Source organism: Camelus bactrianus, chromosome 12 (genome assembly GCF_048773025.1).
Source record: "Camelus bactrianus isolate YW-2024 breed Bactrian camel chromosome 12, ASM4877302v1, whole genome shotgun sequence".
NCBI classification, from domain to species: Eukaryota; Metazoa; Chordata; class Mammalia; order Artiodactyla; family Camelidae; genus Camelus; species Camelus bactrianus.
Window position 1 is genome coordinate 25503463 of NC_133550.1, and position 14025 is coordinate 25517487.

At 37.3% G+C, this 14025-nt stretch overlaps 2 protein-coding genes across 5 annotated transcripts in view; one reads left to right on the forward strand and one right to left on the reverse strand.

Moving 5' to 3' along the window:
• The window catches only part of XPOT (exportin for tRNA), a 134129-nt gene that overhangs the window by 68725 nt on the left and 51379 nt on the right, over nt 1-14025 (forward strand). The gene's annotated exons all lie outside the window — the stretch shown is intronic.
• The window catches only part of C12H12orf56 (chromosome 12 C12orf56 homolog), a 68597-nt gene that overhangs the window by 42613 nt on the left and 11959 nt on the right, over nt 1-14025 (reverse strand). For all 3 annotated transcript variants that reach the window (XR_012510639.1, XM_074375068.1, XM_074375067.1), the window contains exon 2: nt 4560-4722. Coding sequence is in view for 2 of the 3 variants with exons in the window: in XM_074375068.1 (XP_074231169.1) it covers nt 4560-4722 (163 nt within the window). In the remaining variant the exon portion in view is untranslated. The remainder of the gene's footprint in view (nt 1-4559; nt 4723-14025) is intronic.

A 14025-nucleotide genomic window follows, 5' to 3' on the forward strand; every position in this document is an offset into this window, starting at 1 on the left:
CATTCAAATTCACCAACCAAACTTGAACCTTCTCTTTTTTGTGTGTAAGGTCACTAAAACTTTCGTGTCAATGTCCCTGCTTCTCTGTGTGTTAGCTTTAAATTTTAATGTATAACAATGGGGTGGAGAAAGTTAGGATCATCTGTTCTCCACTGAGAAATGCAGTCTGGCTCAAGCTCTGTTTCAACACTTGGTGGGATGTCTGGTCTCCTGGGTGCCAGTGACCAGAACCTGGCAGGGATGAGGCAGTAATGACAAGAGAACCTGAATATGAATACTGGGTAATAGTGTGATCTGCCCACGTGTTCTCTAGCGTGCATGCAGCTGTCTTCACTCTCTTCAGTAATTTCAATGTGAAGTCCTTCATCCGTTTAACACAGTGTGTATCTGATGGTAGGTTCATTGGTGCTGGCCATCTGAGGAGCACTTCCAGAAGCTACGCTATAAAAACAGTGTACCTGCTGCTTCAGTGGTAGGAGGCTTGATTATATTGGTCATATCCTATTCCTGTGGGGAAGACCAACAAGTTCATGTAAAAGTTATCCACTCAACCTGAGAGACTCACCAGTGCCTTGTTTTAGATTTATCCCACATCACTGGTTTCAGAAAATGTCTAGGTTTTAGGTTTAAAATAAAAATTACACACACACACATATATAAAACTTTGGTTCAGTTTATGTTTCCTTAAGTTATTGTCTCGTTCTGGTTTGGGGATTAGTCCACTTCACTTTATGCCAATGTTTCAAAATATGCCACTAAAGCCTTTAAGGTCTTTTCTGTGATTCTGTTGCTGTGGTGATCAATTTGGTAGCTACTAGCCATCTATGGCTACTTAAGTTAAGAAGTTAAAATTCAATAGGACTAGTCACATCTCAAGTACTCAGTGGCTATAGATAGCTGATGCCTACTATTTAGACATGGAAGAATTCCATCATTGCAGAAAGTTCTATTGGACAGTACTGTTCTGGAATGTACCCAAAACTAAGGAGCTAATAACCCAGTTCATCCTAGAGCTTTACTGCTAAGACCCTGTCACTCAGCTCCCCTCAGGGTTTACTAACCATTCCCTTCATCTAAGCATAATGAGTACAGTTCAAGGACATGTGTTGAAGTTCTAACTGTGGCCCATATGAGGACACACACGTGCTAAGAGAAAAGCCTCTTTTTCTCTGTGTCTCCAGGAAAGTTGAGCCTAATTAGAAATCCCATTTAGAAGTGTGATGTGAGTATTTTTATTACACGTGATCTGTAATTTTGAGCTTCCTTTGGTAAAATGATCTAGTTGATTGGAGTGAGAGCACCTTTGCCACATGACACAAATATTCCCCAGGCCTTCACCCAAGAGGTTTGGAGTCACTTCTAATAATTATCTTTACTTAAATGCTCAGCAGTTAATGTGAGTGGCTTCTCCAGGCATGACATCATCATTATTAACATGAAGGACTCCCGTAATGACTGTTGTCAAATAGATGGCCAGACAGGTTTAAGCCTGTCTCTTGCTTCAGAAGTACATATTACAGAATGTCTAGGAGGTGAACCACGGGGGTCCTGTGCACACAGCAACACCTAACCCAAGAATAAGCAGCTTGGAGGCAAATGGGAATCAGCCATCACTGCCGGCTTGAGGGAAAGGTGGAATGTGTTTTATCCTCTAACGTGTGCTATGTATGACTCCTCATGATCGTGGTAGCTTTGTGTTTTCAAAAATTCCTGCTGCAAACTGTCAGATGGTACCTTCGGAGGTGAAAGTAAAGAACAGGTGGGGAGAGGTGTAATTCTATGAATAGCCATGCGTGTGAACAGAAGATAAGTTTTTAAAAAACTCTTCACTGCTTTTAACATCATATGCAACATTTCTAGGAATTTAAATTCCATAAAACTTCTACCTACAATTGGCTTCTTTAATGTGTGTTTTCATCTTCTTACACACGCTGGGGGAAAAAGAAAGCCAAGAATAATTATGCTTGTGGACGAGGATAAATATGCATTTAAGGCAACCAACACCAGTTAGATATCCTAATTAGTGTGACAAGAGACCTGGTGAGCCACCAGGGATTGAATAAGCCTGCTAATCAGAATGGCTTCTACAAACACTTGCCCTGCTGTAGAGTGTCAGTGTGGAAAGGTGCTCTTTTATGACAGGGTGTAAGCACCAGACAATTTTCTCACACTCTGTAGCTATTCAGTATTCCAAGAGGCTGAGTCTGGCTTGGAGGGAAGGCTAGGGAAGGGTGAATGGGCTGGTCTGGGCAGGGCTAGCTACACTGCTACATGCAAGAGGTAGAAGGGCCCTCATGCTTCCCTTCTCCTTCTGTGCTAAGCATGCCGTCTCAGCAGCTGCCTGCTTCCCTGCCGTGTGCCCAGCCCTGCCCACAGCATTTCACGTACTGCTGCAGCCCTGTGAAGCTGGTAACAGACAGGACACTGAGGCTCACAAAGCTGAAGTGACTTGCAGACAGTCACACAGCCGGGAAAGGTGAGAGCTAGGATTCAAACCTGGGCTTAGCTGAGTGCAAAGTCCCTGCTCTTTTTCTCTGCTTCTCACCAACTCCCAGTTAAAGAGATGGATACTGCAAAGGGCTCCTTTATATACATACACATTTCATATACATATATATATATATATATATATATAAAATAAGACCATAAAAGTAAACAGCATAATGCAGTCCTGTATATTCTATTTTTAGCCATTCAGCCTTGGGTTTTTAAAACTTCTCCACAAGAAACATAAATTTCTTTTGTGTTTTGTTTTTTTTTTTTTTTTTGGTAGGGAGGCACTGTAATTAGGTTTTATTTATATTTTTAATGGTGGTACTGGGGATTGAACCCAGGAATTCGTGCATGCTAAGCACATACTCTACCACTGAGCTATACACTCCTCCCAAGAAACGTTTGGATAGAGCCCCAGATGTGAAACACACAAGCAGGGCAGCTCTGGTTGAGCTGGGTGAGTGCCAGGAGCCCTGACTCTCATCCTCCCCTTCTCCCTGGATCTTCTAGGTCTCCTCGGACACAGTAGGAGAGTCACACGCTGAGCTCCAGAAAAACAAAATCTAAAGGTGACTTTTCATCTTTTTATCTAGGTGTGATTCATGTTCTTGGGAACGGATTTCCAACCAGTATTTTTGAATGAAGAGTGAATGTTGTTAATAACCATAATAAACCACAATGATCAGGGCCGGACCTTGCTTGCGGTTTCCTTGCTGATTATCAGGAGTTTTCCCAAAGCCAGGTTCACAATCTTTCCAACTCCCCCCTGCACGTCTTCACCAAGTTTTTCATTAAAAATCTGTGGTTGTTAATAAGGTTATTAAAATCAAACAAGAACTGACCAGATGGAATCCAGAGTCTCATTCTTTTTTTAAACCAGTATTTAGTGAACATACTTTTCTCTCTTTCTTCTTTTCTTTCCCCTCTCACCTTCCCACCTTCCCTCCCTTTCTTCCTATTCTTTTCTCTTTCCTTCCTTTCTATGTGTCCTTACTCGTGGTAACTACCCCGCTGATAATGGATGGTCAGCTCATCCTCAGTGTAAAGAATGTGACCTTATCATCATCACTAGTCATCAGGGAAATGCAATGATATGTCACCTCACATTAGGGTGACTGTTATCTAAAGGTCAAAAGATAACAAGTGTTGGTAAGCATATGAAGAAAAGGGAACCCTCGTGCACTGTTAGTGGGAATGTAAATTGGTGCAGCAGTTCTGGAAAATGGTATGGAGTTTCCTCAAAGAATTTAAAAGCAATCCCACTTCTGGGTGTATATCTGAAGGAAAAAGAATCACTGTCTCAGAGAGATATCTGCAGTCCCACATTCATAGCAGAATTATTTACAGTAGCCAAGACGTGGAAACAACCTGAGTCTGGCAGTAGATGAATGGATAAGGAGAATGTAGCGTGTGTGTGTGTGTGTGTCTATGTGTGTGTGTGTGTGTGTGTGTAAATGTATGTACACACACAATGCAGTATTATTCAGCCTTTAAAAAAAAGGACATCCTGCCGTTTGCAACACCATGGATGAACCTGGAGGACATTATGCTAAGTGAAATAAACCAGGCACAGAAAGACAAATACTGCATGATCTCACCTGTGGGGAATCTAAAAAAGGCAAATTCATAGTAACAGAGAGTAGGATGGTGGTTACCAGGGGCTGGGAGGTGAGGGAAAAGGGTAGATGTGGATCAAAAGCCATAAACTTTCAGGTATAGGATAAGTAAGTTCTGGAGAGCAAACTGTATAGCATGGTGACTGTAGTTAATAATACCATACTGTATACTGAACTCTGCAAAAAGAGTAGATCTCAGATGTTCTCCACAAAAACAAACATACAAAAAAGTAACTGTGTGCCATAAAGGACATCTTAATTAGCCTGACTGTGGTCATCATTTCACAAAGTATACATATATCAAAACATCACATGTACACCTTAAATTCATAGATATTTTATTTGTCAATCGTACTTCAATAAAGCTGGGAGGAAAAAAGAACATTATCTTTTTTGTCTCTTATAGAAATGTCTATTTTCTTCTGTCACTTTAAGAAATACATTACATACCTTTTTTGTTGTTAGCATTGGCGTGATGAAATGGAAATAAGAATTTTCTGACACCTTTTGATTTTTCACACTCTTTTTTCAAAACAGTTGAATAATAGGTGATACGAATATGTTGGTTGGTTTCTCTATCTGGTGGACTCAAAAATTCTGGGTAATCATCAATCTGAAAAACAAAAATTGAGCCTGATTGAAGACAAATGCAACTGCTTATCTATTCTGAGATAATAAATCCTCCAAAGCTTAGGGCAAGTTTAAACTGCATTTTTTCTTCTTATGTTTTTTGCTGGGAAATCTTTCCTCTTCTTGTCGTTAGGTTTCCCAATCCCTCCTCCGTTTGTTTCAGTCCTTAGTGAAAATGTACCCAGCAACAAAAGGCAAGGAACTATTTACACTATAGGATTGCTGAATAAACAGTAACAGTGTTTTTGTTTGTTAAATGGTATCCCTCACCACTTGCACTTTAAAAGCAAAAACATTTTAAAGGTCTTAAAAGGGTATAATTAACTGGGTTTAAACTAGGCTTTGTCTATGCAGACGACAACGTCCATTTGTAGAGAACAGTCCACAAAGATCCTGTGAGTACAAACATCTAGGTTTGAACTATTGAAGGTTTCCTGCCCCTGAATAGTTTTTTCTTTCCTCCAAAGTGCTTGTTTTCTATTCTTTTTTTTTATTTATTCAATTATTTTTTTAAATAGAGCATGCGCTCTACCACTTGAGCTATACCCTCCCTACCTTGTTTTCTATTCTTAATTAAAATGGGAAAGGTCGCTGGAGGGTGTAGCTCAATGGTAGAGTGCTTGCTTAGCATGCATGAGGTCCTGGGTTCCACCCCCAGTACCTCCATTAAAAATAGCTAAATAAATAAACTTAATTACCCTGACCCCCCCCCCAAAAAAACCTACATTAAAAGGAAAAGATTTCAATAAACACTTAGGGCTTTAAAATAAATAAATAAATAAATAAATAAATAAATAAATAAATAAATAAATAAATAAATAAATAAATACTTAGAGCTTTTTAGATCTTTTCTTTAACGACCTCCTTCCCTCTTTATGACAGGTATGCAGCAATAGTGTCTGACTGAAAAGCTAGGAGGAGAGCCAGAGAATCACCTGAGGCAGATTGAAAACCATTCATTCAAGCATCAGGAGGGAGTCCTCTGTAGAATTTTTGCAAGTACTTAGCGTTAGGGTAAAAACATTTCCTGTGATTGTCCAGTTTCATCATTCTCTTTTCACAAATATAAGGAGGAAATAAATAATAATGATAAAATTTTAAAAATCTAATTCAGAGCAATTGAAGATAGAAAGATGGATTAATGAAGAGCTGTCAGGATCTCAAATTTAATTTTTTAGAAAGACACAAATGAACTTATTTACAAAACAGAAACAGACTCACAGACTTAGAAAACAGACTTATGATTACCAGAGCTGGAAGGGGAGGTGGAGGGATAAACTGGGAGTTCACGATTTGCAGATACTAACAGATATATATAAACAACGAGTTTCTACTATATAGCACAGAGAACTATATTCAATATCCTGCAGTAAACTATAATGAATATATGTATGTATATGTATGACTGAAACATTACGCTGTACACCAGAAATTGACACAACATTGTAAACTGACAATACTTCAATTAAAATTTTTTAATTTTTAAAATTATTTTCAAATATATGAAGTAATTCAAACAGGCTAATGAAGCAAAGCCTAGTGAAGGTCTTCAGAGGATATGCTTTAGTTAATAATGAAGTTTTATAGTTAGTAAAGGAATTCTCTTCTGAACAAGAGAGTCTTCAGAAATGCCTTCTTTGAAACCTGCTGATATGTTTATAAAATTAGAATATTACACAGATAGCTAAGTTTTCTGTTTTGTGTAACTGTATTCTGAATATTTTTCTCTTGCCTTTCTCAGGAAAAATTATGAAAGGCTTTGAAATAGGCAAAAAGGATTTTCTAGGTGTTCGTCTTTTATCATCTTTGAGCTGTTTTAAAACTGTAAATTGTAGAAAACTGATAATAATGCAAATGATTCTGGTTCATACAGATACAAATTGTTTGTGTCCTGTGGAATAGAACTGATTATTGCCTTTTATAAAGAGAACAGCTGTTGGATATCTGAGCCAGTGAGAATTTGTTTCTAACTTCACTGACCTGAAGTTGTAAGCTCTTTCTGTATTTAGGTATCTGTAATTGTAGAAACCCTTTTACCTCTTAGTGTTTTGGTGGGTAATGGTTTCCTATTTCCAGAGGGCATTGATACATTAATAATTCTTAAAGGAGCTCTGTACTGATGGCTTGTAGAGACAAAGAAGCACTTACATAAGGAAAAGTTTTCTGCAATTCCCCCCAAATATGGACATTTAACGTCTAATACTTTAAATGTGCTGTACCCACCTAGGAAAATTATTTTTACAAAAATAAACTCAGAAGTCTTAAGAATGTAAGTTTATGAAAATAAACACGTCGTTGGCAAACAAGCCTAGCTTAATAATTCTGGTTTAATAAAAACAGCTATATCTTCTCAGATTTATCAGTGTTACATTAAAAAACATATATTTTATTCTGCTGGGATTTATTTTTCCTGATTTTATACAGATTTACTAATCAAATAAGCTAACATTAATCACACATGTTAAAAATTATGAAAAGTGTAAATTTGTGTTCAAGAAAATAGAATCATTATTCTAACAAATTTTTATTTAAACTTAAATATGTTTTATAATATCTCAGATTGAAGATAATTGTCAGGATCTTCAGATAACTTAAAACCTTGGACTGAAATTAAACTGAGTGATTTAACAGATGATCAATCATTAGATACGAAGATGATTTCTAAGTAAGAGAAAATTCTGAAATATTGGCTACTTCAGCAAAATTTTAAGCATATATACTTTTGCTTCTGTAGAAGCAAATTAGATTTGTAGAAGCTATATTAAATTCTGTAGAAGCTATATCTTTTGATTCTGTAGAAGCTATATCTTTTGATCATGTTAATAAATGTGCTCATTTTACAAAGGTTCCGTGCTTATGAAAAAGATTCTTTTCAAGCATGTTATTTTCTATATCTATTTTTCAGTGTTTTATTGTCACTTTGACTAAATAAGTAATCAAGAATTGTTTCTCAGGCACCCATGGTCCTCTTTTAAGCAGGTGTCTGAATCTCTTCTAATAACCTTGATTTTTGCTTTCCCTAAATCAAAACTTTATTACAAAAATATATATATTAAACTTTCAGGGTATCTTTTATACCTAAAGTATCTTTGAGATTTCCCAGAAAGCCCATGAAAAATAGTCACGAAGATTTGTTCTTTCACCTTATAAAAAGAGAAGTGCTTGAAATAATTAGGTTTATTTGGTCTATTTACTATTGTAAATTTCATGGGAAGAGTTGTCCAATCCAAGGAAATGCTTAGCTTGCCTAAGTTTAAATTTGTTTAGGTAAAATATTATAAATATTTCAGAAATTATGTTTTATGGGAAATCTCTAGAGATTTGTTAATGCCCGTACTGTCCATGTTGTGTCTGTATTTATCAGAGTCTCGGTGGTGCTTGCCCTGATCATATTAGGCAACAGCCGTATCAGTCATAATTTCAGATGTTATGCAGAATGTTGACTTGACCACAGCCTTGCCTTTTTTTTTAATTGAAGTTTGGTCAGTTTACAATGTCATGTTAATTTCTGGTGTATAGCATAGTGATTCAGTTATACATATATATATTCCTTTTCATATTCTTTTTCATTATAGGTTACTGCAGGATATTGAATATAGTTCTCTGTGCTATACAGTAGGAATTTGTTGTTCATCTATTTTATATATGATAATTAGTATCTGCAAATCCTGAACTCTCAGTTTATCCCTCCACTCTCCCTTCCCACCTCGGGTAACCATAAGTTTATTTTCTATGTCTGTCAGTCTGTTTCTGTTTTATAAATAAGTTCATTTGTGTTTTTTTTTTTTTCAGATTCCACATATCAGTGATGTCATATGGTATTTTTCTTTTTCTTTCTGATTTACTTCACTTAGTATGACAATCTCCAGGTTCATCCATGTTGCTGCAGATGGCATTATTTCATTCTTTTTTATGGCTGAGTAGTATTCCACTGTATATATATACACCACATCTTCTTTACCCATTCATCTGGACATTAGGTTGCTTCCATGGACATTAGGTTGGTTGATGGACATTAGGTTGCTTCCATGTCTTGGCTGTTGTAAATAGTGCTGCTATGAACATTGGGGTGCATGTATCTTTTCAAATTAGAGTTTCCTCTGGGTATATGGCCAGGAGTGGGATTTACAGCCTTGCTCTTAATTTGAATTTATCACCTTCTTGACCTGTAAATTTTTGGTAGGGAATTATGTCACTCTTATACTGACAGTTTGTAAAAAACACAGGTATCTGGGCTCAGTCAGACTTACTGAATCTCTTTACTTGCTATTCTTGGTTTAAAGCAGGTATTCTCTGTCTCTTTCTCTCTCTCTGAGGTAGTCATTATTAACTCCATTTTGCAATGAAAAAACTGGTTTCAAAGAGTTAAGTTCACCAAACTAGTAAATAAATGATGGAACTGGAATTATAAAGCAAGGCAGTCTGTCTCCAAAGCCAATTTTATAAAAATAAAAACTAAGGTTTAAGAGCACAGCCCTACTAGTAATCAGAGATGGGGTAGATTTTGTCAGGGAGAGACAGAAGAATTTCTTCTAAAAACAAGGCTGGAATCCAAACAGTAATCAAGCAGCTGGATTCATTATTTTGTCAGAGTTTCAGTCAAATTATGCCAGTTCCTTCATTTGAGAGGACGTAGAGCCAGTCCTCTTTTTTAGTTGCTGTAATCACTGAATTTGGTGAGCTCCATCATTCTAGAACATAATATCTTCCTTAAATACACTAGGGTGGTACTTATACAAAGTAGTCATGTAAATTTTTTCTATACTCATTAACATGGAAAAATGCCCATGATATGCTGTAAACTAAAAATAACAGATTACAGAACAGTATATGGAGTATGGTTTCATGTGTGTGTTAACTAATAGAACAGTTTGGAATGTTGTGCACCAAATTTTCTCGTGTGTGTGGTTAACTGCAGTTATTTCTGGATGATGGGATTATATTATATAACTTTTTTAAATTTTATTTTAATTCTAAGAATCATCTAGATGGTAGGATGAAGACAGTTGTTTGCTGTTTGTTTTGTTTTAATATTTCAGCTGGTAGTCTGGCATCTCATAGTCATAAAACACAAAATATGTGCATTCTTCCCTGAAAATTTGTCACTAAAGAGCTAAGCAGGGGCAGGAAGGACAACTTCTAATATGATTCATGAAGACAGTTTGTTTACAACAACCTCACTTTTAAAAAGCCATTTTTATGCACAGCCAAGGCCCCCATCACTAAAGGGGGGTGGTAGATTATTACACTGATGAGTGTCACACAACTAAGGGGATACATCTGTGTCTGAAAAGGAGAGGATGATGACGGACGTGATAAACAGTAACTATGAACAGCAGTAGCATCAAAATGATCGATCATTTTTCACTTCCCCTCTTCTCTCTTATTGGTTCATCTAACAGCCATAATCTCAGTTGTAAAGCCTATGGCTACAAAGCTCTAGATAGAGCAAAATTCTAACATAAATAGTTCATTTACTCGGACTTAAATTACAAGGACAAACTGTTAAAGGAGGAAAGATTTTCTCTCTCTTCCTTTAAAATTTTTTTTAAAAATGTAATCAAAATCTTTTTGTAATGACCCACAGCATGTTTGTGAAGCATGAGAGGACCACCCAGGAGCCAAGCCAGGCTAATTTACACATCTGTGGGGTGGTGAGAGTTTTCTGACCAGAAAGCCTCTCCACTGCAGCAATGAACAGGGCAAGGACACTTACTTAGTCCAAAGAATATGCTGTCAGTGCCTGAAGAAAGAAGAGAAAGCTCTTAAAAGGGATATAGCTGAAATTTGGGGGGAAAAAAATCGGGGAATATAGCTGAACTCAATCTCTTGTTAGCAATTTATTTTAGACGTGGTGTTATCTGAAAAAAAAAAAAAAAAGTTTTGCATTTACATCCGAACATCAGAGACATCTTTAGGAAATTCAAAACCCAAAGCATCTGTTTTAGCCCAAAGCAGAGAGAGAAAAAGAGAGAAATGAAAGAAAGATATATATAGAGAGAGTGAGAGATGAATGGAGGGAGGGAGGGAGGGAGGGAGGAAGGATACTGTAATGATCTGATAGAACTACCTCTGTTTAAAATTTTCTAACTTTATGTCATCAAATAAGCTTTAAGTATTGTGACAAAATCTAGTTTGTAAACTAACATTTAGCTTATTTAGGTTGGAAATAAGATTATCCATTGTTTCATATAGCACTGAATTTATGTCTTTAGGATCATTTTTGAAAGCTGAAAGAACTGCTTTTACCCAGACACCTTCTAGCACAGGTAATAGAATCTGAAGAATATCTAAATAAAATAATTTTAGAACTCCAAATCAGGACACATGAGAGGTTTTTTTTTTCTATCACTTGCTGACACACCAACATTCAAACAACATTATTCTATAACTCTTATGTAACAATTAAATCATACTATTTATATATATTCAATAAAATAACTCTTTTAAATTTAATTGCATTAAATTATTATTGACCCAGTGCTACACATACACTGCTCCACTAATGTAAATCGTAACTTGAGCTGTCTGCCTTTCTCATTAGAAACTGGGGCTGCCAAGTGGGAGTTACTTGCAAATGGCCTCCTGAGTTTTCCCTCCCAGTCAGTATGATAAAAAGTCTAAGACTATTTGTAAGTTGTAGTTCTTTCTAATATATGACCTGACTTTCTTTGCCTCCGAAAAAGGTGCTGACTGTATAACCCCATCACTGTGAATTTGGAGCCATGTGCTCCGACATGTCCAATAGCACCAACTGCTATTCTCCCAGTAAAAGCTGGATCTTGGGGAAAATCTTATATATACATGTATGACCTGGGTGAGAGGGAAAAAAGAAACCATGCTGGCTCACCAACCAGGTACACCTTCTCTCAGTCTGTGACATTAAAAAAGAGTAGGTGGGTGTAGATTCTGCAGGAAAGGGTTAAGTCAGCAGGTCTGGGTGCTCAGACCTTGTCTACAAAGACAGGCCTGTCTTCAAGCTGGACTCATCCTAGGAGATAACCTCTGGGCCTTAGAACATTCTTCCTGGTAAGAGTGTTTGTGTGTGCCCGAGACCTTGAGCCATGCTGTGCCAATTTGATTAGATAAATTTATTCTAATAACGTAATTTATGACAGACACCGGATTTTACCAGCAGTGAGGGTGAGGAGGTGGAAGGGGAAGCGATGGTCTGAGTAGCTAAGTGAGGTCTCGATGCTTGCAGGGCCCGCACACCTACGTGACTGACCCCAGCAAAAACTCTGGACACCAAGGCTCAGCTGGGCTGCCCTGGTTAGTAGCCCTTTGCACGTGTTGTGACACATTGCTGGGGAAATGAAGCACATCCATGTGACTCCACTGGGACAGGACACCCGGAAGCCTGTACCTGGTTCCTCCTGAATTTCATCCCGCATATCTTTTCCCTTTGCTGAATTTAATCTGTATTCTCTCACCATCATAAACTGTTTCTGAGTCCTGTGAGTCCTTCCAGGAACCATTAAGTATGAGGGTCATCTTGGGGACCCCCTACACAGCTGGACAACCATACCCAAGCATCAGGCCATTGGCTGCCTACACCACTGGTTCTGCCTCCTTGGGGCACTGCACAGCCTTGGCCTTTCCCAGGCTGAGTCCAAGAGGGGCCTGCCCACCTTCCCATCCTACCTTCTCAAAGGACTCAAGGATTCTGATCCTTGTGGCCAGATTCTCTCCAGCATAAAGATAGAAAAAAGCAAGAAATTACATGTTCAAACAGTATCATATCAAATGTAAAAAAGGTTAACATTTATCAAGCACTTATTACATGTTCTATTAAGTGCTTTATAGGTATTACCTCGCTGACTCCTCACCCAACGGCACGTGTAGGTAAAATTGTTCCCGTTTCACAAGGGAATTCGAGGAACCTGGGGCTCAGAGAGTTAAGTGGCCTGCCCAGGTTTCCACTGCTGTAAGTGGCAGACCAGAGATTCAGAATGTATCCTGTGCTCTTAACTTATACAAATGACACACAAACTATAAAACATACATATACCAACTAACATACTGTGAGTCTAAAAATAAAACTGCTTCTGTTATGAGATAGCGCAAAGTTATGATGAGGTGGATTTTTTTTATTTTTGTATTTTGTATTCTTGTTGTGAGGTATCAATGTTTAAGGAGAAAGACTGCTGTAAAAACATTATTACTATGATAACAAATGTCACAGGGACCTAAAAAATTCCAAATTCCCTAATTACTGAATGGACCCATTTTGTTCAGGTGGCTCTCATTTCTTTTTTTTTTTTTTAATTGAAATATAGTTGCTGTACAATATTCTATAAGTTACAAGCATACAATATAGTGACTCACAATTTGTAAAGATTATACTCTATTTTATGGTTATTTTAAAATACTGGCTATATTCCCCATGTTGTACAATATATCCTTATAACTTACTTATTTTATACATAGTAGTTTGTACCCCTTGATCCCAGACTCCTATCTTGCCCTGCCCCGCTTCTCTCTCCTCACTGGTAACCACTAGTTTGATCTCTATATCTGTGAGTTTGTTTCTTTTTTGTTATATTCACTAGTTTGTTTTATTTTTTACATTCCACATATAAATGATATCACACAGTATTTGCCTTCCCCTGTCTGACGTATTTCAACTAGCCTAATACCCTCCAAGTTCATCCATATTATAGACAGCAAAATTTCATTCTTCTTATAGCTGAGGAGTATTCTCCTGTATATGCATATACTGTATCTTCCTTATCCATTCCTCTGTTGATGGGCACTTAGGTTGCTTCTACGTATTGGCTATTATAAATAATGCTGCTCTGAACATTGGGATGCATGCATCTTTCCAAGTTAATGTTTTCATTTTTTTGAGATATACACCCAGGCATGGAATTGCTAGGCTATGTGAGTTCTATTTTTAGTTTTTTGAGAAACCTCCGTACTGTTTTCCACAGGAGCTGCACCAATTCACATTCCTACCAACAGTGTACAAGGGTTGCCTTTTCTCCATATCCTCGCCAACATTTGTTATTCGTGATCTTTTTGATGACAGCCATTCTGACAAGTGTGAGGTGCTCTCATTGTGGTTTTGATTTGCATTTCCCTGGTGATTAGTGATGTTGAGCATCTTTTCATGTGCCTGTTGACCATCTGCATTTCCTCTTTGCAAAAATGTCTATTCAGTTCTTCTGCCCATTTTTTAATCGGATTGTTTGCTTTTTCGACGATGAGTTGTGCAAGCTGCTTGTATGCATTGGATATCAATCCTTTATCAGTCGTATCATTTGCAAATATTTTCTTCCATTCA